The 25,209-nt window shown below is 38.0% G+C and overlaps 2 protein-coding genes across 2 annotated transcripts; both read left to right on the plus strand.

Moving 5' to 3' along the window:
• On the plus strand, positions 1 to 945 carry LOC130829376 (olfactory receptor 10A3-like). Its single transcript, XM_057695871.1, has one exon. The coding sequence runs from the start codon at positions 1 to 3 to the stop codon at positions 943 to 945; it is 945 nt and encodes a 314-aa protein (XP_057551854.1).
• A 12,007-nt stretch (positions 946 to 12,952) lies between these two features.
• Positions 12,953 to 13,897, plus strand: LOC130829219 (olfactory receptor 10A3). Its single transcript, XM_057695500.1, has one exon. It carries the CDS (start codon positions 12,953 to 12,955, stop codon positions 13,895 to 13,897), a length of 945 nt encoding a protein of 314 aa, XP_057551483.1.
• Positions 13,898 to 25,209: the final 11,312 nt, after the last annotated feature.

Consider the following 25,209-nt stretch of genomic DNA (forward strand, 5'->3'; position numbering starts at 1 on the left):
ATGAAAAGGCAGAACCAAAGCTCTGTGACTGAATTCATCCTCCTGGGCTTTTCTAAATTCCCTGAACTCCGAGAGCAGCTCTTTGGGGTGTTCTTGTTTGTTCACCTGGTGACTCTGATGGGAAACGCCATCATTATAGTCGTCATCTCCCTGGAACAGAGCCTCTATGTCCCCATGTACCTGTTTCTCCTGAACTTGTCTGTGGTGGATTTGAGTTTCAGTGCAGTCATCATGCCTGAAATGCTGGTGGTCCTCTCCAGTGAAAAAACTAAGATCACCTTTGCAGGCTGTTTTACACAGATGTATTTTATTATTCTTTTTGGTGGGACCGAATGTTTTCTTCTGGGGGCAATGTCTTATGACCGATTTGCTGCAATCTGCCATCCTCTGAGCTACCCAATGATTATGAACAAAAGGATTTTCTTAAAATTAGTAATGTTCTCATGGGTCTCATGGGTCACAGTGGCTACTGTGCAGACCTCATGGGTTTTTAGTTTTCCCTTTTGTGGCCCCAATGAAATTAATCATCTCTTCTGTGAGACTCCCCCAGTGCTAGAACTTGCATGTGCAGATACCTTTTTGTTTGAAATCTATGCGTTCACTGGCACCATTTTGATTATCATGGTTCCTTTCTTGTTGATACTCTTGTCTTACATTCGAATTCTCTTTGCCATCCTGAGGATGCCATCAACCACTGGGAGGCAAAAGGCCTTTTCCACTTGTGCCTCCCACCTCACATCTGTTACCCTTTTCTTTGGCACAGCCAGTATGACTTACTTACAACCCAAATCTGGCTACTCCCCAGAAACCAAGAAGCTGATGTCATTGGCTTACACACTGCTTACACCTCTGCTGAATCCACTGATCTATAGCTTGCGAAACAGTGAGCTGAAAAGAGCTGTGATGAGATTATGGCGAAGAAAAGTGGATTTACATACATTCTGACTGTGATCAGAAGGCATGGGATATTTGGTCACTGATCAACGGAACTCTACTTAAATTTCACAAACGGCCAAACATTCCACATTTCTTGGTATGAACATGTTTAATTTGTTGAGTTTTCCAAAATCAACAATATATTATGGATCTTTCTCTTTTGATTGTTGTCGCTAATTTTTCATAGATAATATGTTTTCATAACATGTAATAGAACAGTTTATCTGTTCCTCTGTTATAAGTATCCAAGTCATTATTGGATTATTGTCATTAAGACAAAGCTTCAATAAACGTCTAGTTCCATATGTTCATATGTACTGCCATTTTATTTCTGTATGATAGATTCCTCAAAGTGGGTCTGATGGGATGAAGAATATGTGTGCTGATAAATTGTAAAAGTTATTGCAGAATTACTTTTTCAAAATCATTGTAAATTTTCAGACAGATTGGAAGGCTCACTCTGCCGCTGTAACAGGGTAGAACTTCAAGAGACCAACAAATAGATGAGACTAATTTCTAGAGTGAGAATCTGTTCCATGAATATGTAAACAAAGTATAGCTACTTTTGGGGAGGCCAAACTGTTCTACTTAAGGGACTTACACAGATTATAATTCAAAACAGGATTTCTCTTGATATTTTCCCACATATTCATCCAAAGTTGGTGACCAGAAAACTCCATGGGAACTTCCTGAAGTCTCACTTGATACTGCTAGTATCTTTTTTCACTTGTATACCACTGTTTTTAGAGGCTTTTGTTAAACTTCCCTTTGTAGTCCCAGATTGCCCTGAGACACTTTGTTTATGAACATAGGTTGGTTCTTTTTTTTTTTTTTTTATTGTGGGAAACTAAGTGGTTAATATTTTTGTGCATATTTTCTATTGTCCTTGAGTCACATCATTAACTGTGTGATCTTCCCCAGGATAATTCCTCATTTTGCAACATTTGGAGCATTTAATGCTTGCTTCCTCTTTTACTGTTGCTATTTGTAAATAGAGAGGGGGGTACTTTATTGAATGTACATCACAAGAGCTCCTGCTGTCCTTGGTTTCTGCTCCAGGCATGATAGTAAAGGGGTATAACACTATTTCCATTGTCATTCAACTGTGAGAAAAATAATTTGTGATTACTACTGCCTCTGCCGAAAAAGTGGAGATGCAAAACTGATTAGATTTTCACACATACAAAAAAGAATTTTAACACCAAATGGTTGTAACCAGTTTGAGTAATATTTGAATCTTATATAATCATCTACTTAGTAGGGCATCAAACAAGCATTTGGAAGTCCTTTTATCAAATTCTGTCTCTGAGTGAAATTTCCTTCTCATAGCCCTAAGAGAGACCAATTAAATAAGGCCATTCAGGAAAAAAAAAAATCTCTGAGAGCCTAATCCCAAGCCAGATATACAGCTTCATTTTGATATTTGTTCTTGGTTTCTTTGTACATACTTTCATTCATTCAATGAGTTTTTGTTAAGATGAGTTTTAATGTGACTGTCCCTGGGGAAATACAGTCTCTGCCCTTGACAATTTATTGGATGATCACTAACTTTGGAAGATCACAGAAGCCACACTGATCCACGTCTCTGTCTTGGAGGAGGAATAGAAGTTGAACTGGTAAGGCTCAAGGTTTGATTGCACAGTCACACTGTTTCTCCATTTGGTACTAACTTTGACAAAATACATCCAGTTTATAATTCTACTCCAAAAAGCAGCAACAGTGGCAATACCAGCTTCAATCGCATGGAAGCTAGTAAGACAGATACTTGAAATCATGCTTTCCTGGCCTTGCAGGTGACATCAACATTTCCAACCACAATCAATGTAGAGAGGAAAAAAGTGAACTTTCAAAATGTAAATATTGGATGTCTCTCCTTGCTAAAAATATCTCGGTTGATTTCTGCTGCATTTAGGAAAAAAAAAATCTTAACATGGCCTATGGGGTCTGGCTTGATTTGGCCCCTGCTCATACTTCCTACTGCTTCGTGCTACACTTCTGCCCACTCACATGGTCCTACACTCACCTCCTCGTTTTGCTGCAAGGTCTGCTTTCAGTTTCATGAAGTCACTATTTCGTCCTGGCCTGGAGCTGTCAAAACATGCCTTTATCCACATCTGATATGTTTCTCACTCCACTTTTCAACTAACTAATTCTTACTCTTTCTTTATATTCCCCTTAAAATATGTCCTTTCCTTAAGATGACCATCCTTGACTCCCCAAACCCCAACTTCCCTACCCACATTACTCACACTCTGAACACCCTATACTCTCCTTATGGTGCTTTATTTAAATTTTATTTAGTGCAGAAGAATGGGATTTTCTTCTTTTAGTGGTAATTTGCACTCAGTTGCCAAGATAACAACCAGAAATGTTTGTAATGTCACATAGGTGGGGAAGTGCAGACATCCTCAGCTTCGTTGGATTAATGTAAGACAAATGCTTCAAAGAAGTTAATCTTCACAGCATAAAATCTGTTTTGTTTTTTTTTTTTCACATTTCCTCCTAAAGTCAGGCCATCTTCATCTGCCTTACCTCTGAAGAATTCCACCTGCCCTCCTTCCCCAACAGTGGGAAGCAGAAGAGAACATGGAGAATGAAGTAAAGCACCTACACTGGGGTAGCATCTTGTGGGAGAGGGTCTAACAGGTCCCTCTGATGACCATGGAGTTGGTCATGTACTGTCCCCTGAGAGTTAGCCTATGACCCACAGACGTGGCTTAGAGATTTTAGAGGAGCTGCTGCTGAGTCTTTCCCCCTGTGGACTGTACTAGTTTGAAATATGTAACTTAAAACTGTAGTAAAAGGTGGAATTAGTATTGTAGATTCCACCTCTCTTGTTTCCATTATAAGGGTCTTATTAGCTTGAGCTTTCCTTATAGATTTAAATATGTGATCTGTTTGATGTTTGGTTGCTACACTCGATAATAAGCTCTACAAGGGCAATGACTGTATGAATTTCTACACCCCTGTGTTCCACCTGCCTCACACAGGGTCTGAGATAGAGCAGGTGCTAAAGAATACTTTATGAACTAATAAGAAGATGGCAATCTGAGGCAAGATGTTAGTCTCAAGTCCTGGAGCAAACCTAGAGGATGGGAAGGCGCAAGAGTTGAGCAAGAACTGGTGGTAGAATAGTCGGCAGGAGGAAACCTTAGGAGGGATCTGAAGGCGAGTGGGTGGAAGAGATTGTTGAATCAAGTCTCTTTTAAAATCTATGCTCAAGTTACCTAGAGTGCTCTGTGGTATTCAACCCGCTGATGATGTGGCCTATGTCAATAAAGTGGTTTGATCAGGGGGATCACAAGATATTAGCCATCCCATGATATGTTGGTGTAGCCAGTTATAAGGGATGTTCATTTTCCTCTGAGTTCAAGTATGACATGTTTGTCATAAGTTTCGATATCTCAGAGTAAAAATCATCTTAAGTTCCTTAGAGAGAATATGATGTTTGACTCCCCCCTATAATAAACACAACAAGCAGTAGTTTTAAATCTTCTTGAATTCCTCTCCTTTGGGAACTGTTTGACCCCCAAAGTAGCTTATGCACTATCCCAGCCATCTACATTCTCTTTGGGTTCAAAGCTGGGTAGTTATCCATAGTCCTAGATGGTCCTCGGACTGACAGACACCTGAAGATACATGTTCAGAGACTGTATAAGAGACTTGTATCCTTCAGACATATACATACATATATACATGCATACAGGCCAGCACTTGGCTGTTGCTAATAGAAACTGGCTAGCATCAACTGGCTGAGTTATTTTATCTACTTGATTGGGTGTTAATGTGGGACACAAAGACCATCACACTTCATGCCTACTCCGTATATCCATCTATGTGTATCTTCCTTCAATCTCCTCACTGCCAAACTTCCTTTCTTTTCTTCCCAGATCAAGCCAACAAACTCTCCTTGTCCAGTCTTATGTACAGTACTAGCTGCCTGATGAAGTATCCTCAGGTTCCAGTACCGTAGGTTTTCCTGGCCTCTGTTGATACAGGCCAGCTAGATCCAGGAGCTCCTGTATGCTACTGTCTGTTTTTATCTTATCTGGCCCAGTGTCCCTGACTGGGTTTTGTAGTGACTTAACTCTTTGCATAGGCCTGGTATCCCAGAGCAGAGCTGAAGGTAGTTTCTGATGTGTGCACCTTTATGTAGTCTTCCTGCTGTTAATGGGGAGGGATTGGCCAGTTCTGAAGCACCAGAAAGTTCAGAGATACCTTGGAGGAAAAGTCCTTGAAGACATCCATCCAGATTTCCCATTCCATGTGTCAAGGCCTTAGATTTTTTCTAGCTGTGGCTCCAACCTTGGCATAACAGACCTTTCTTGATTAAGCACTGAACTATCTTTGAAGTTCAGCCATTCTGACTTTCTAAACCTGGATCTGATTCAGCTTTTTCTGCTTGGCCACGGCAAGAGATGAGGGTTCTTGTGAACTACTGAAAGACTCTTTGGCTCTCACACTTCGTTTTCTGTGGTGTTGATTACAGTCAGCTTTTTGTTATCTACATGCAGGGATCAAAGGGATAGAGTAACAACTGTATAATTCTATCATTCTTTGATTTATCAACCCCCATTCCTTCCTACATGTCAATGCCTGAATCACTGCACTGGCTGGTACATTTCCCTCCACAATTACATGATTCCAAGTCACCATTGCTGAAAGCTTTTGTCACTGAACTCCCCTGTTGTGCCAGGAGGTGTCTACACTCCACATAACAAAACGAATGGGATCCACAAGGCCAGCCAGGTGGTAAGATTCAGTCATCAGGCCCTAATCTGCTGCCTGCTTTTGCTGACTACTTTGAGCACTGTCTGTGCTGGCTGGGTTTTCTAGGAAGCAGGCACTGAAATGGAGTTAGGAGTGCAAACATCTGGAAAAGAAAAAATGTTGAAACAAGACTGGGCAGGAAGACAGCGTGCAGGTCTGGCTGAGTCTTCTGAAACCCCAACAGGGAGCTCGAGATTCTCCATTGGAGTTATCCTTATGGATCAGAGAATTCTAGATCCTTGCTCAGTATATGACTCTGAGGAAAGTGTGGCTTTGGCAATCTTGACCAACAGGACAAAGCTAGAGCATTCATACTTTTTGATTTCAAACTGTATTGCAACCTATAGTAATCAAGACAGTATGGCATTGGCATAAAAAAGACACACATGCAAATAGAACACAATAGAGAACCCAGAAATAAACTCATGCATGTACGGTCAATTAATTTTCAAGAAGGAGCCAAGAATGCACAATGGGGACAGGATGATTTCTTCAATAAGTGGTAGTGGGAAAATTGGATGTCCACATGCCAAAGAATAAAATTGGACCCCTATCTTACACTAAACACAAATACCAACTCAAAATGGATTACAGACTTGAATGTAAGACCTGAAAGCAAAAGCTCCTAGAAGAAAATATAAGGGATAAGCTCCTTGACATTGGTCTCGGCAATGATTTCTTGAATTTGACAACAAAAGCAAAAACAATGAAAGCAAAAATTAACAAGGGGGACTACATCAAACTAAAAATCTTCTCCACAGCAAAGGAATCTGTCAGCAAAATGATAGACAACCTATGGAATGGGGGAAAATATTTGTAAATCATATACTTGGTAAGGGGTTAATATCCAAAATATATAAAGCACTCACACAACTCAATAGGAAAACACAACCAATCTGATTAAAAAATGGGCAGAGGAACTGAATAAACAATTTTCCAAAGAAGACACACAGATGGCCAACAGGTACTCGAAAAGGTGCTCAATATCGCTAATCGTAAGGGAACTGCAAATCAAAACCACAGTGAGATCACCTCCCACCTATTATAATGGCTCTCATCTAAAAGGCAAGAGGTAAGTGTTGGTGAGGATTTGGAGAAAAGGAAACCCTTGTGCACTGTTGGTGGGTATATAAATCGATGCAGGACTATGGGAAACATTACAGAGGTTCCTCAAAGAATTATACCTAGTATTAACATATGACCCAGTAATTCCACTTCTGGGTATATATTCTAAGGAAAGGAAGTCACTGTCTCAAAGAGATAACTGCCCCATGTTCATTGTAGCATTATTTACATTAGCCAAGATATCGAGACAACCCAAGTGTGTCTATCAATGGATAAGTGTTTAAAGAAACTGTGATACCTACGTACATACATACGTAATACAACATTATGTAGCCATAAAAAAAGAAGTAAATCCCTCCACCTGTGACTACATGGAAGGACCTGGGAGGCATTATGCTAAGTGAAATAAGTCAGAGAAAGACAAATATTGTATGATCTCACTTCTATGTGGAATCTAAAAAACTGACCTCAGACAAACAGAGAACAGATGGTGATTGGCAGAGCTGAGTGGTGGGGAATGGGGGAAATGGGTGGATAAAAATGTATAAACTTCCAATTGTAAGGTAAATAAATTTGGGGGAAGTAATGCACAGCCTGGTGATTATAGTTAACAATATTGTATTGTATATTCATAAGTTGCTAAGAGAGTACATCGTAAAAGCAGTTCTCATCAGAAGAAAAAAAATTTTAACTATGTGAGGTGATGTATTAAACTACAATTACTGTGGTAATTATTGAGCAATGTATACATGTATGAAAGCATTGAATTGTAGATCTTAAACTAATACAATATTTTAGTTCAATTATTTCTTGATAAAATTGAATAAAACACAAAACAGCAAAAATTATTTAAATTAATATTACTCATATTTATTAACTTTATATTCCCCATTATTGCTAACTTAATATGCATAAAGTATAGAAAGCATGGCTTATTGTGAGAGTTCCAGGGGCTGACCTGGCCGAGGGAAGGGCGGAAGAACTGGAAACTGTGATTTAAACTCCTTCATTCTTTAGGATTGATTCTTATGACTCTCCTTCGTAATCTTGATTGTAAGCCAGGGTACTGATGACTTAGGACATCACAGATCACTGAGTAAAGAAATTCCTTATTCTGGTGAATATCACGAATATCCTTCTGGGGAACAGTCAGTCTTCAGGCTAAGGCATTGTTTTTGGTAATCAGTTGTAAATTCCTATAGAAAGAAGTAGTTCTTTAGGTTAGAGGTTGGGGTTATAATTAACTCCCCCTTTGGGGCTATGTAAGTCACCCATGTAAAACCCCTTTTCAGGTCTCTCCACCCCCTTCTGGTTTCTGTGCCAGAAGCTCTTGTTCTCTTCCTCTAATAAACTGTTACTCTGTGACTTAAAACCTGAGCAATGGCCTCCACTCCCCTAGATGGATTTCACGGTATCATATGGACACACTAGGAAAGTGCAGCAAGGATTGAGTAAATCTAGTTTCCTCTACCAGTCTCGCATACCACGTTCTAAGTCTTTTATAATAATGATAATAATAATAAATTTGCTATCTATTAACGGGCAGTTATTTTAACAATAATAGTAATAGGCTTAAGTTTTTCTTTTTTTTTTTTTTAACTAATTTTTGTTTTTGTTTTACAGTATTATTGCAAAGTATATTATATGCATGACTGCCAAATATTTGCATTTATTGATATTTTCTTTGACAAATAATCAAACTTTTATAAAGATTCCAGAGATATTTTTGTAGGAAAATGTACAGGTAGCAAGGTAATAAGTGTTCTTTCTGTCCCACAGTTACCCTCTCATTACCATCTGTTCAATGAAAATGTTATTAAATATTCTCATTTCTATGTCTTTGTTTTCTATTTCTTTTGCCAGTCATTGAGAAAGATATGATAAATCTCTATTTTGATTTTTAAACATAAATTTAGTACTATTGGCTTTGAATTATAGTTTGTTATTAATCTTCCTTTTTATCCATTTGCATGTATCTGAAATGCATTTATCTGAAGTCTAACATACACATAGGAAAGTGTACAAATCACAACTCTACATTTTTTTTTGATTTTTTTTTAATGTGGACCATTTTTAAAGTCTTTATTGAATTTGTTACAATATTGCTTCTATCTTATGTTTTGCTTTTTTGGCCATGAGGCATGTGGGATCCCAGCTCCCCAACCAGGGATCAAACCTGTACTCCCTGCATTGGAAGGTGAAGTTTCAACCACTGGACCACCAGGGAAGTCCCATGATTCTACATCTTAATGATATCTCACAAACTGCACATCACCCATGTTACCATCACCTACATAAAGAAATAGAACATTTCAGTATGTCAGAAGGCCCCTGGGATGGGATTCATAGGATATGAATCACTGAAATCTCACATCAGGCATCCTTTCCCACGCCTGATGCTTGTGACTGGTTCATGCATGTGGTGTTATCCCACCATAATGAATGATATGGGAGGGATCTTTGGATTGGATTCTGTGAAGAAAATTCCTTTTTCTTAGCATAACTGGTACATTTCTCAGTGGACAGAAATTAGATAGAATGAATCCCTAAGTGTGGTCAGCCTTATTGCTGCCAGGAGGGGTGAGCTTCCTTGAGAATAGAACAACCGACCCCAGGAAAGCAGCAATAAGAAGCAGACAAATGGAACCTGCAATCTGGCCATATCATCCAGTTCTGGACAAAGCCAAACTTGCAGATTCATTCATCTCTTCACTCTGTTGGACTGAGCCAATAGCCCTCTTAATTGTTTAAGCCAGTTTAGATTGATCCCTGAGTCCCTTGATTTTCGCAGATACTCGATAAGGTTACTAATACAAAGGATCAAAGTTCTTGGTGGGGGGATGGGGTGGGAAGTCATCCAGGCTTTTTACAAAGAGGCGTCCAACTACTTGCCCTAATTTATTTCCCACCACTGCACAAAATGTACATTCCATCCGGTCTTTCCCCTCTGGCTCACGTGCCTTTGCTCACACCCTCACCCCACCACTCTCTTCTTTCCCCATTTACAACCTTTATTCAGTCATTATTTCTACCTGCTGTTGGGAGATGTCATGGTGAAGCTGAGTCTCTTGTGTGAAGAGCTGTGTATTCCCTGTAGGAATATGAGGGAGTGGTGCTCCAGGTTTGTGCTCTTGAGCTTTGTCACCTGAGGGGCTAAGTTCAAGCATCTTTAGTTATTGTGCAAAAATACAGGAAAGCATGTGCAAAGTGATTGCAAGTTATCCAGGGATGGGTTCTCCAGGGCATGTGATTCAATGCCATATAATGTTCTAGAATCAGTGCACTGAATCACTGAGTTGTATTTATGAGGATGTGGCTTTTGACTAGAGGTAAAACTTCTGACCATGTAGCATGAACATTATTATATTGCAAGTCTGCCCCTCCTACCAGTCTTGCTGTGGTTTCATCTTTATGTCTTTAGCTGTAGAAGATCTTTTTGTGGTAGGTTTCAGTCTTTTTTTAACGATGGTTGTTCTACATATTGTTGTTATTTTGGTGTGCTTGTGAAAGAAGTAGAGCTTAAGGTCCTTCTACTCCACCATCTTGACCCTCCAGTTGTAGCACGAACTTGAAATTGATAGATTCAATAGGTAAGAAAGTGAAGATTCTGCAGTGTCCTTGTTAGTGGGTTTTCCATTTATAGTTCATCTTCCGTTGATAGTTGGAGATGCTGTTGAAGTGATGTCTCAGTGCTTAGGAATCACTGGACACAGTGGGAACATTTGAATCAGTAGACTGTTTGGTGTTGATGCTATTCAACTGCTTTTTTCTTTTCAGAGAAAAAGTTTGGACAATAATTAGAGGTGTGTACTTGGAATGCACTAATCATCAAATCTTAGAAGATTTTTACTGGAAAGGAACTGGTAAATAAGTCTCTCTCTGACCTTTTTCAACTGGAAGGGTGAAATCTAGAAAACAGGGTGATCTGCCTAAGGATTCCATGTCAGAGAGTGATCAAGACAGCATTAGGATCTCTAAGCTATCAAGTGGAGCACTTATAGTCTGTTGCTCTTTCCATTATGAACATTTTGTTTCATACATGCTTTTCGTTAGTCCTTTAGAGGTTTTCCACTTTGTTTATATGATACTCTAAATTTTCTATTTTCAAAACCTATCCACTTTTAAAATTTGTAACCGAATACACATTACTATTTCTCCCCATTAGTAATTAATTTAAATACTTGATTCTGCAGAGTCTATTTTTATTGATTTAGGAGATTATTGACAACCAAAATATAATTTATAGACATTTGATTTTAGTACATGCCTATAGCCAAACTCAGAAAGAAGTCAACTTGCTTTCTGCTGTCTGCTAATATTCTGATGGCCTTTACTTAAGACAACATTACATGTCTTCAGCTTGCTGTGTCTTTCAGTGTTCTTGGGTTTCTCATCTTCCATTGGTTTTCAAAACATCATACAAAACCAGCAGAACTCCATTGTACTGCTAAGCTGTCATCAAATACTTTTTGACTTGAGCAAGTCAGCCTTCTTGCTGTCTTCCTGCTATGTAAATGCCATTCCACCCCTGATTTCTTGTGATGCAGTTAGTTGTTCACCCTCACTCCTCATTCAGAAGTAATCTTTCCCTCACTGAAGTGTCTAACACCCTTAATATTACCCTTGTTCTCTGTGTTTATACTGCTCTTACTTTTCATGTAGACATAACATTCCTTAAAAGTCAAGCTTGCATTTTCCTGATTTTTGTTTTCATTTTTTTAAGAAAAAAATAGCATTTGTTACTGGTCAGAGACTGTTGTAGGCATTGTGAGTATAAAACATAATCTTAGCCCTCATGGAGTTTATATATGTACATATATATATACACACACACATAAACATCCATACATAGAATGTCAGTAGGAGATAATGAAAAAGAAATAGATCACCATATACGAGGTAGGAGTTAGAAGTACTGAGTTAGGGAGTGAGAGCCTATTTCCCATATTAGGTGTTGTGATTTGCTCTCTCTTGAGTTCTGGTATCCAAGGTGTGCCCGAGAGTACAGAGGCTACAAATGGTAGGTGTTCAATGAGTGTTTGTTGAATAATTAATGATTAATTGAACATCTTGGTGAGAAATTTAATGAAGAGAAAGAGAAGAGAGTGAAATGGACAGAGAAAGGAAACTTTTAAATGACAGGTTTACAGTGAGTGAAACACGGGCTTTTCCTTAATTCATTATGGGCATCAGGTTGTGCCGATGAGAACTGACCCCCCAGATTTGTCATCTGGGAGAATCCCGATATATTTGGCCAGGTACTGTCTGGGCAAAAATCATAAGTGTAAAGTCAGTTCACATAGTTACTGGTCACCGAAGATAGGAATATCTGAAATAAATCCTCTTTGTGTGTTTCTGCAGAGTGTTGTCACCCTTAACCAAGCCACAAGCAGTCATCTTGAACTAATGAATAGTTATAATAAGTATATCTTATCTTTGTTGTACTTATTAGAATTTTATCGAATTTTTTGTGGGATTTTTTTCCAGCTGTCACTTTTTGAGACTTTATTTTTAAGTTTTTAATTTGAAAATTTTAATCCATTACATTTTTTATTGTGGTAAAATATTTGTAACAATGTTACCATTTTTAAGTGTACAATTCTGTAGTATTAAGTTCCTACTGCATTTGTATACTTATGGAAGTTTAAACTGTCTCATCCGTTGCATTTTCAAAAATCTCTAAATCTTTCTTAGGGCAGAGCCTAAATGAGGAGAGCCCCAGCCCACATTTGCTTTCCTCTTACGTCCCTACTTTCCAATCAGCACAAGCAAATATGAGCCCAGACACTTTATTTTCTGTGGTCTTACATTTCATATTTACATAAAATTGGGAAAATAAATGATACCTTTAGTGATGTTACATGAATAGTATCTAAGTTACAAAATATTCCTACTTGCTTTAACATTAATTTTCAAACTACATAGTGTATAAGTTGCAATAAAACTTTGATATTATTTTGTATATATCAGACAAGATTTCTAAGCTACAATGATTGGCCATTCTCCAAAATTGCTGAGCTAAATTTCTGTCAGGATGGGCTCCTCTTTATATCTTCTGCCAAGATGATTTGGGGGTGAATTCAGACACTAACTCAGAGCTACTGGATTGTGACTTTGTACTATAATATATAATATATTTTATAACTATGTTCATAAAAACAATATATGCTCCACTGTTGACATGAAAAGGCACAACCAAAGCTCTGTGGTTGAATTCATCCTCTTGGGTTTTTCAAATTTTCCTAAACTCCGCGAGCAGCTCTTTGGGGTGTTCTTGGTTATTTACCTGGTGACTCTGATGGGAAATGCTACCATCATAGTCATCATCTCCCTGGAACAGAGCCTCCACGTCCCCTTGTACCTGTTTCTTCTGAACTTATCTGTGGTGGATTGGAGTTTCAGTATAGTCATCATGCCTGAAATGCTGATGGTCCTCTCCAGTGAAAAAACTATGATCACTTTTGCAGGCTGTTTTGCACAGATGTATTTCATTCTTCTTTTTGGTGGGACCGAATGTTTTCTCCTGGGGGCAATGGCTTATGACCGATTTGCTGCAATCTGCTCTCCTCTGAGCTACCCAATGATTATGAACAAAAGGGTTTTCTTGAAATTAGTAATGTTCTCATGGGTCTCAGGGATCATGGTGGCTACTGTGCAGACCTCATGGGTTTTTAGTTTTCCCTTTTGTGGCCCCAATGAAATTAATCATCTCTTCTGTGAGACTCCCCCAGTGCTAGAACTTGCATGTGCAGACACATTTTGGTTTGAAATCTATGCATTCACTGGCACCATTTTGATTATCATGGTTCCTTTCTTGTTGATACTCTTGTCTTACATTCGAATTCTCTTTGCCATCCTGAGAATGCCATCAACCACTGGGAGGCAAAAGGCCTTTTCCACTTGTGCCTCCCACCTCACGTCTGTCACCCTCTTCTATGGCACAGCCAGTATGACTTACTTACAACCCAAATCTGGCTACTCCCCAGAAACCAAGAAGCTGATGTCATTGGCTTATACACTGCTCACACCTCTGCTGAATCCACTGATCTACAGCTTGAGAAACAGTGAGATGAAAAGAGCTTTGTTGAAAGCATGGCGAAGAAAAGTACATTTACAAACATTCTGACTGTGCTGAGAATATATGCGGTATTTCTTCACTGCCTGGCTGAACTCTATTTTAATGTAGTAATGGTGAAAATAGTTTACATTTCTTGATACTAATATATTAATTTGTTGAGTTCAAGTTTAAAAATATATCAGGGTCCCTCTGTTACGATAATGTATTCACATGCATTTTCTATAGGTGCATAACTTTGATGATGTATAACCATTTATTTATCTGTTCCTCTATGATGAACATTCAGATTGTTACTTGATTATTGTCATTAAGATGAAATTTAAATAAAGAACTACTTCCATATGTTCGTATATGTTGACTTTTTGTTTCTGTATGATAGATTCCTCAAAGTGGGCCTGATGGGATGAAGAGTATGTGTGTTTATGAATTTTAATAGCTATTGGGGAATTGCTTTTCAAAATCATTGTAACTTTTCAGACTAATCTGAAGGCTCACTCTACTGCTCTAAGAGGGTCGAGCTTCAAGAGATCAACAAATATATGAGATTTTAATTTCTAGAGTGAAAAATCTGTTTCATGGATGAATGAGCAAAGTTCAGTTATTTTTGGGACACCGAACTGTTTCTACTTTATGGACTCATCAGACTATTATTCATAACAGGATTTCTCTTGGTATTTTTCCAGATATTCACCCAATGCTGGGGACCAGAGAACTCCATGGGAACTTACTGAAGTCTCACCTGATACTATTAGTATCTTTTTTCACTTCTAGACCACTGGTTTTAGACTTTTGTTAAATTTCCCTTTTTAGGTCCAAATTGCCCGCAGACACTTTGTTTACGAACATAGGATGGTTCTTCTTCTTCTTTTTTTTTATTTTGGGAAAATCAGTGATTAACTATTTACGCACATTTTCTATGGTCCTTGAGTCACATCATTAACTGTTTGATCTTCCTCAGAATAATTTCTCATCTTGCAACATTTGGAACATTTAATGCTTGCTTTCTCTTTTAATGTTGCTATTTGAAAATAGAGAGGGGCCACTGTATTGAACCATAATCCTGTGAAGTCATGCTGTCCTTAGTTTCTGCTCCATGGATGGTATTAAAGCAGTGTAACATTATTTCCATGTCATTTAGCTATCAGAAAAACAATTTTTTTTTGTTTTTTAGAAAAACAATTTTTTGATGACTACTGCCTCTACCAAAAAAGTGGAGATGCAAAACTGATTGGATTTTCACAAAAAGAAATTTCATCATCAAATGGTTGTAACCAGTTTGAGTAATATTTGAATGTTGCATAATCTTCTTTTCAGTAGGGCATCAAACGGGCATTTTGGAATCCTTTTATCAGAGTCTGTCTCTGGGTATCCTAAAATTTCTTTCTCACAGCCCTTAGAGGGACCAACTAAAGAAGGCCATTCAGGAAAAAAATCTCTCAGAGCCTAATCGCAAGCCAAATTACAGCTTCATTTTGGTTTTTGTTCTTTGTTTCATTTTTTCATTCATTCATTGATTTAACAAGTTTTTGTTAGACATGACTTTCAGTGTGAGTGTCCCTGAAGAAATAGAATCTCTGCCTTTGAGGAATTCAGTTTATTGGAAGAGCACTGACTTTGGGAGATCCCAGAATCCATACTGTACCTATGTCTCCATCCCAGGAGAGGAATAGAAGTTAAAACGTCAAGGTTCAAGGTTTGATTGAATACGTGATGACTTCAGAGTCACATTGTTTCTCCATTTGGTACTAACTGTAACAAAAGACAGCCAGTCTAAAAATATTCATTTTATAATTCTACTCCTAAAAACAGCAATTCTGAAAATATCAGCTTCAATCTCATGCCAGCTAGTAGGACTGGCTTAAAATCATGCTCCTTTTGCTTTGAAGCTGACACCAAAATTTCTGAGTACAATCATTTGGATAGGAAAAAAATTAAAATATAAACCTTATGATGTCTCTTTCTGCTTAAACTATTTCAATAGGTTTCTACAGTATTTAGGATTAGAAAAATCTTAACATGGCTGTGGGGTCCAGCTTGATTTGGCCCCTGTCTATACTTCCTACTACTTCTTGCTACACTTCTGCCCACTCACACAGACATTCACTCACCTCCTCATTTCTGGTGCAAGGTCTGCTTTCAGTTCTATGTAGTCATTATCCCATTCTGGCCTGGAGCTGCCAAAACATGCTTTTCTCCACATCCAATATGTTTCTCACTCTACTCTTCAACTGACTAATTCTTACTTTCTTTATACCGCCTTTAAATATGTCCTTTCCTTGAGATGACCATCCTTGACTCCCCAAAGCCAACTTCCCTGCCAAAATTACTCTCCCTCTAAACACCCAATCCATTCTTCCTAGCCCTTTATTTAAATTCTATTTAATAGAGCAGAATGATATTTTCTTCTCCTAGTGGTGACTTGTACTCAGTTGCTAAGATAATAAACAGAAATGCTTGTAATGTGACACAGGTGGGAAAGTGTAGACATCCTTAGTTTAGTAGGATTAATGTAAGATAAATGCTTCAAAGAAAATCTTCACAGCATAAAATATACTTTTTTTCATGCTTCATTCTAAAGCTAGGCCATCTTCATTTTCCTTACCTCTGAAAGAGTTCCACCGGTCTTCCTTCCCCAACAGTGGGAAGCAGAAGAGATCAGGGATAATGCAGAAAAGCACCTACACTGGGGTAGCATCTTGTGGGAGAGGGTCTAACAGGTCCTTCCAGTGACCACAGAGTTGGTCATGAGGTGTCCCCTGAGATTCTAGCCTATGGCCCACAGACGTGGCTTAGAGACTTTAGAGGAGCTGCGGCTGAGTCTTTCCCCCTGTGGACTGTACCAGTTTGAAATATGTAACTTGAACTGGTGTAAAAGATGGCTTTAATATTCTTTTTGCTTCTGCATTTATAGTTGCCTGGCTAATTTTAGGTGCATTTTGTAGATTCTTCCTCTGTTGTTTCCATTATAGTAGTCTTATTAGCTTGAGATGTCCTTACATATTTAAATGTGTGATCTGTTTAGTGTTTGGTTGCCACACTCCATAATATAAGTTCTATGAGGGCAGTGACTGTATGAGTTTCTTCCACCTGCTTCACACATTGTCTGAGATAAAGCAGGTAATAAACGATACTTTTTGAACTAATAAGAAGACACAGTCTGAGGAAAGAGGTTGGTTTCAAGTTTTGGAGCAGACTCAGGGCATGGGACAAACCTAAGAGTTAAGTAGGAGCTGGTAATAGAACTATCCCCAGGGGAAGCCTTAGGAGGGATCTGCAGGGGAGAGTGTGGAAGAGATGGTGTAGTCAACTATTGTTTGCATCTATGACCAAATTACCTTGAATGCTAGGTTACCTTGAACTCTCTGATGAAGAGTTCAAGTCAATCAAGTGGTTGTAACAGGAGGATCACAGATATTAGGTATCCCATGACATACTGGTGTAGCCAGTTATAGAGGATATTCTTTCTCTGAGTTCAGATATGACATGCTTGTCATAAGTTTCAGTATCTTAGAGTGAAGATCAACCTGAGTATCTTAGAGACTATATGAAGTTTGGTTCACCCTATTATAAACACAAATCTTGAATTCCTCTCCTGATTGGAACTGCTACTCCTGAAGTAACCCTACACATGCTGGGATACCAGCATTCAGGGGAGCTGTCTACATTCTCTCTGAGTTCAAAGCTGGGTAGTTATCCACAGTTCTAGATGGTTCCCAGACTGACAGACAGCTGAACACATATGTTCAGAGACGTTGTGTGCGAGACTTGTATCCTTCAGATACACACAGGTAGATAGATAGACAGATACATACATACATAGAGGCCAGCATTTGATTATCGCCGGTTGAAGCTGGCTCATATCAACTGGCTGAGTCATCTAATCTACTTGATTGGATGTTAATGTGGGACACAAAGACCAGCATACACATGCCTACTCCATGTGTCCATCTCTGTGTACCTACCTCAGCTCTCCTAGCTGTCAAACTTCATTTCTTTTCTTGCCAGCTCAAGCCAACAAACTCTCCTTGTCCAATCTTTCGTACAGTACTAGCCTCCTGATCAAGTACCTTCAGGTTTCAGTACCATGGGTTTTCCTGGCCTCCATTGGTACAGGCCAGTTAGATCCAGGAGCTCCTGTATGCTATTGTCCCTTTTTTCCTTATCTGGCCCAGTGTCCCTGACTGGGTTTTGTAGTGACTTAACTCTTTGCATAGGCCTGGTGTCCCAGAGCGGAGGTTAAGGTAATTCCTGTTGTGGGAACTCCATGTAGTCTTCCCACTGTTAATGGGGGAGGGATTGGTCAGTTCTGCAGCACCAGAATGTTCAGAGATATCTTGGAGGGAAAGTCCTTGGAGATATCTATCCAGATTTCCCATTCCATGTGTCATTGCCTTAGATTTTTTCCAATTCTGGCTCCAACTTTGGCATAACGGACCTTCTTTGATTAAGCACTGAACTATCTTTGAAGTTCAGCCATTCTGACAATGGAACTTTAGATTTGATCTTTAAGCTCTTTTGCTTGGCCACAGCAAGAGACTGGGGTTCTTGTGAACTACTGAAAGACTCTTCAGGCTCTCACAGTTAGTTTTTAATGTTGTTAATTGCACTTAGCTTTTTTGTTATCTATCTGCAGGGGTCAAAGCAACATAGTAACAACTGTAAAATTCTATCATCCTTTGATTTATCAACTGTCATTCCTTCCTACATGACAATGCCTGAATCAATGCACTGGCTGGTACATTTCCCTCCACAATTACATGATTCCAAGTCACCATTCCTGAAAGCTTTTGTCACTGAACTGACTTGTTGTGCCAGAAGATGTCTACACTTCACATAACAAAAAGATTGGGATCCACAAGGCCAGCCAGGTGGTAAGATTCAGTCATCAAGCCCTATTTTACTGCCTGCTTTTGCTGACTACTTTGAACACTGTCTGTGCTGGCTGGATTTTCCGGGAAGCAGATACTTAAGTGGAGTTAGGAGTGCAAACATCTGGAAAAGAAAAAACTTTTGAAACAAGACAGGGCAGGAGTGAACCTCGAATGCCAAGCAGGTCTGGCAAAGTCTTCTGGATCCCCAACAGGAAGCTCTGGATTATCTATTAAAGTTATCATTGTGGATCAGAAGTGGTTAAATCCTTATTCAGTATATGACTCTGAGGAAAGTGTGGTCCTGGCAGTCTTGACCAGCAAGAGCAAAGCTAGAGGCACCACACTTCCTGATTTCAAAGTGTATTATAAACTATAGTAATCAAAACAGTATGGGATTGGTATAAAAAAAAGACATAGGCAAATGGAACACAAGAGAGAACCCAGAAATAAACTCATGCAAGTATGGTCAACTAATTTTTAAGACTGAGCCAAGAATGCACAATGGGGACAAGGTAGTTTCTTCAGTAAATGGTAGTGGGAAAATTGGACAAAAACAAAACACAAAACCCACTCAAAATGGACTACAGACATGAATGTAAGACCTGAAAGCAAAAGCTGCTGGAAGAAAATATAAGGGACAAACCCCTTGACATTGGTCTTGGCAATGGTTTCTTGAATTGGACAACAAAAACAAAAACAACAAAAGCAAAAATTAACAAGCAAGATTACATCAAACTAAGAAACTTCTGCACAGCAAAGGAATCCATCAGGGAAATGATAGCCTATGGCATGGGAGAAAATATTTGCAAATCAGATATCTGATAAGGGTTAATATCCAAAACATATAAAGGGCACACACAATTCAATAGCAAAAGACAACTAATTTGATTAAAAAATGGTCAGAGTAAGTGAATACACAATTTTACAAATAAGACTTATAGGTGGCTAACAGGTACATGTACATGAAAAGGCAGTATCACTAATCACGGGAACTACAAATCAAAACCACAATGAGATCAGTTCACATCTGTTGTAATGGCTGTCATCTAAAAGGCAAGTAGTAAGTGTTGATGAGGATGTGGAGGAAAGGGAACCCTTGTGCACCGTTGCTGGGAATATAAGTTTATGCACGACTATGGAAAGCAGTATGGAAGTTCCTCAAAGAATTAAACCTAGTGCGAACACATAACCGAGTAATTCCACTTCTGGGTATTTATTCTAAAGAAAGGAGATCACTGTCTGAAAGAGATAGCTGCCCATGTTCACTGCAGCACTATTTACATTAGCCAAGACATCAAAACAACCTGTGTGTCTATCAACAGATGAATGGTTAAAGAAAATGTGGTATATACATACATACACATATACATAATAGAACATCATTTAGCTTAAAAAAAGAAATAAATCCTGTCATTGGTGACAACTTGAATGGACCTTGGGGGTATTATGCTGAGTGAAATGAGTCAGACAGAGAATGACAAATACTGTATGATCTCACTTCTATGTGGAATCTAAAATAATTGAACGGATAGAAACAGAGAACAGATGGTGGAGTTGAGGGGTGGGGAGTGGCAGAAATGGGTGAAGGTTGTGAAAAGGTACAAATTTCCAGTTATAAGATAAATAAGGTCTGGGGAAGTAACGTACAGCATGGTGACTGTAGTTAACAATACTGTAGTGTACTCTCATAAATTGCCGAGAGTACATCTTCAAAGTTCTCATCACAAAAAAACTGTAACTGTGTGAGGTGACGGATGTAAACTAAATTTACTGTGGTAATTATTTTGCAGTATACACATGTATGAAAGCACTAAGTTGTAGACCTTAAACGAATACAATATTTCATGCCAATTCTTGATAAAACTAGAAAAAATATAAAAAATTAAAAAATAAATATAAATTAACTATATGTTACTCATTATTGCTAACTTAGTATGCGTAAATATAGAGAGCGTGGTTTGTTGGAATCACTAGGAAAATGCAGCAAAGATTAAGAAAATCTAGTTTGCCTTACTGGATCTGTCACATCCTAGATCTTTTATAATAATAAAACTAACTTAGGGATCTTTTAAGGGCCAGTTATTATACAATAGTAGTTATAGACTTTACTTGCTCCCTATTTTTTGTTCTTCAGTTTTATTGCAAAGCATGTTATGTGTATGACTGCCAAATATTTGCATTTACTGATATTTTTCTTTCTAATAAAGAATCAATTTTTTCAAAGACTCCAGAGATATTTTGGTTGGAAATTGTATAATTCGCAAGGTAAAAACTGTTCTTTCTGTCCCATAGTCACTCTCTCATTACATCTGTCAAATCAAAATATTAAAATATTCCCATTTATATGTCTTCGTTTTTTATTTTCTTTGTCAATAATTGAGGAAGATAAGTGAAATCTCTGTTTTGATTTTTAAAAATAAATTTAGTATTGGTTTTGAATTAGAGTGATATTAATCTTGCTTCATTTTTATCCCCATTTAGCATGTATCTGAAATGCATTTATCTGAAGTCTAATATACACATAGGAAAGTGTATAAATCGTGACTCTACATCTTGATGAAATCTCAAAACTGCACATCATCTGTCTTACCATCACCCACATCAAGAAATAAAACATTTCAATATTTCAGAAGGCCTCTGTGGTGGGATTGGTGGGGTGTGAATCATTCAAAGTACGTATTAAGCAGGCCTCCCCATGCTTGGTGAACTTGACTTATTTGTGTGTAGGGTGTTATCCCACCATAGTGAATGACATAGGAGGGATCCTTGGATTGGATTTTGTGATGAAAATCCCTTCTCAGCATGACTGGTACATTTCCCACCAGACATTGATTAGATAGAAGGAATCCCTAAGTGTTGTTGACAACCTCATTGCTGTCAGGAGGGGTGCGCTTCCCTGAGAATGGAACAACCTACTCCAGGAAAGCAGCAATAAGAAGTAGGCAAAGGGAACATGCATTCCATCCTCATCATCCAGTTCTGGACAAAGCCACGCCTGCAGATTCATTCATCTCTTCCCTCTTTTGGGACTGAACCCATGGCCTCTTTAATTGTACCAGGCAGTTTAGACCCATCCTTGAGTCCCTTGATTTTCACAAGTACTCAATGAGATCAATAATGTTATGATTATTTTACAGAGAGAGTAATAGAATCAGGGAAGTTAAAATGTTTGCTCAAATTATACAAATGAGTCCAGAACTTTTGATTCCCAGTTTAAAAATTCTATCTGAAGTCATTTGCAATGAAGTTTTTCTCAAAATTTTTCAATGGCTCTATATTTCTGGTACAAATGATAAAAAGTTCTTGGTTGGGAGGGTGAGTGGGAGGATATCCACGCTTTTTACAAAGAGGCTTCCATCTACTTGCCTAAACTTGTTTCCTACCACTGCACAAACTGCACATTCCATCCAATCATTCCTCCCCCTCTGCTTCACCTGCCTTTGCTCACACCTTCTCCCCACCGCTCTATTCTTTCCCCATTTACAGCCTTTGTTCAGTCATTGTTTCCATCTGCTATTGGGAGATGTCATGGTGAAATTGAGTCTCTTGTGTGAGGATGTGTTTATTTCCTGTAGGAATATGAGGGAATGGTGCTCTGGGTTAGCCCTCTTGAGCTTTCTCACCCTGGGGCCCAAGTTCAAGTCTCTTTTGTTATTGTGCAAAAATATAAGAAATCACATACAAAGTGATTGCAAGTTCTCTGGGGATGGGTTCGCCAGGGCATGTGATTCAATGTCATATAACGTTCTAGAATTGGTGCACTGAATCACTGAGTTGTATTTAAGAGGATGTGGTTTTTCACTGGAGATAAAACTTTTGACAAAGAAGCATGAACTTTAAATTGACACAGTCAATAGGTAAGAAAGTGAAGCTTCTGCTCTGTACTTGTTAGGTGTTATCCATTTACAGTTCATCTTCATTGACAGCTGGAGATGCTGTTGAAGTGATGTCTCAGTGCTCAGGAATCACTGGACACAGCTGAAACATTTGAATCAGTAGACTGGTGTTGGTGCTGCTCAATTTCTTCTTTCTTTCCTGAGAAAAATTTGGGGCAATGATTAGAGATGTGTACTTGGAATGTACTAATCATCAAATCTTAGAAGACTGCAACTTGGAGGAACTTGGTAAACAAGTCCAACTTCAACCTTTTTCAACTAAAAGGCTGAAATCTAGAAATTCAAGTGATCTAGCTAAGCATTCCATGTCAGAGTTATCAAGACAGAATTAGGATCTTCTAAGTTACAGAGAAAAGGTGGAGCATCTGTGGTCTGTTGCTCTTTCCATCATGAACATTTTGTTTCATATAAGCTTTTAATCAGTCCTTTAAAAGTTTCTACTTTGTTTATATGATACTCTAAATTTTCTAACTTTTAGTACCTACCCACTTTTAAAATTTGTAGCTGAATACACGTTGCTCTTCTTTTCCCACTAGAAATGAATTTAAGTGTTTGATCCTATGATTCTACTTTTATTGATTTAGGTGATTTTTGACGACCAAAATATAATTACTATGGTTAATACAGACTTTTAATTTTAATACATGACTATGGCCAAGCTCAGATATTAGTCAAACTGCCACTGCTGTCTGCTAATATTCTAATGATCTGTACCCAAGACAACATTTTTGTCTTCAATTGCTCTATCTTTCTGTCTTCCTGGATTTCTCATTTCCCACAGATAACTTTCCCTGGTTTTCAAAGCATCCCACAAAGCTAGCAGGACTCCATTCTAGTGCTAAGTTGTCATCGAATACATTTTGACTTGAGCAAGTCAGCCTTCCTCCTGTCTTCCTCCTATCTAAATGTGCTTCCACCCTTGAAAGCTTGTGATGTAGTGTTTCACCTTGTCTCCTCATTCAGACTAATCTTTTCCTCGTTGAAATATCTAAATCTCTTGTTATTACCCTCTTCCCCAATAGTGTTTATACTGATTTTAAATTTCATGTAGATATAACATTCCTTAAAGGTAGAGTCTGCATTTTCCTAATTTTTGTTTCCATTTTTTCAAGAAAAAGTTGGTTTAGCATTTGTTATGAGTCAGAGACTGGTATAGGCATTTGTGACTATAAAACATAGTATTTGCTCTCCTGGAGTTTACATTTAGCGAGGGAGCTAGTGTGTGTGTGTGTGTGTGTGTGTATATTATATATATGTAAATACAATGTCGTTAGGAGATAATGAAAGAAATAGAGCACGGTATGAGAGGTAGGAGTTGAAGCACTGGGTTAGGGAGTGAGATCCTATTTCCCATTTTAGGTAGTGAGGTTTGCTCTCTCTTGAGCTCTGGTATCCAAGGTATACCTGAGAGTATAGAGGCTAAAAATGGTAGGTGCTCAGTCTGTGTTTGTTGAATAATTAATGATTAATTGAACACCTTGGTGAAAAATTTAATGGGGAGGAAGAGAAGAGAGCAATAGGAAGAGAGAAGGGAAACTTTTAAGTTACAAGTTTACAGTGAGTGAAACACGGGCATTTCCTTAAATAATTATGGTCATCAGGACCTGCCCCCCAAAATTTCTCATTTAGGCGAATCCCAATATATCTGACCAGCTACAGTCAAGGCAAAAATCAATAAGTAGAAAGCCAATTCACATAGTTACAGGTCACCTAAGATAGGAATATCTAAAATAAATCCTTTGTGTGTTTCTGCAGAGTGTTGTCACATTTAACTAAGCCACAAGCAGTCATTTTGAACTAATGAATAGTTATAATAAGTACATATCATCTTTGTTAGAATTAGAAGTATTAGAGTTATATCGAATTTTTTGTGGGTTATCCTTTTCCATTTGTCACTTTTTGAGACTTTATTTTTAATTTTTTAATTAAAAATTTTAATCCACTACATTTTTTATTATGTTATATGTAGTGTAAGTTTCAACCATTTTTAAGTGTACAGTTCTGTAGCAGTAATTATCTACTGCATTTTTATACTTAAGGAAGTTCAAATTGTGTCATCTGTTTCATTTTCAAAAACCTTTAAAGCTTTCTTAGTGCAGAGCATTTTGAATGAAATAAGCAGAGCCTTAGCTCACATTTGCTTTCCTCTTATGTCCTTACTTTCCAATCAGCACAAGCAAATATGAGCCCAGACACTTTATTTTCGTTGGTATTAAATTTCATATTTACTTAAGTTGGGAAAATAGATGATACCTTTAGCAATGTTATATGAATGGGATCTAAGTTACAAAATATTCCTACTTGCTTTAACACTAAGTTTAATTTTCAAAATACATAGTGTACAAGTTGCAATAAAACTTAGATATTATTTTGTATATATCAGACAAGATTTCTAAGCTACAATAATTGGTCATTCTCCAAAATTGCCGAGCTAAATTTCTATCATGATGGGCTCCTCTTTATGTTTTCTGTCAAGACTATTTGGGGTAAATACAGACACTGACTCAGAGCTATTGGATTGTGACCTTGTGCTATAATATATAATATATTTTATAACTATGTTCATAAAAACAATATATGCTCCACTGTTGAC

The sequence above is a fragment of the Hippopotamus amphibius genome, chromosome 9 (genome assembly GCF_030028045.1).
Source record: "Hippopotamus amphibius kiboko isolate mHipAmp2 chromosome 9, mHipAmp2.hap2, whole genome shotgun sequence".
NCBI lineage: Eukaryota > Metazoa > Chordata > Mammalia > Artiodactyla > Hippopotamidae > Hippopotamus > Hippopotamus amphibius.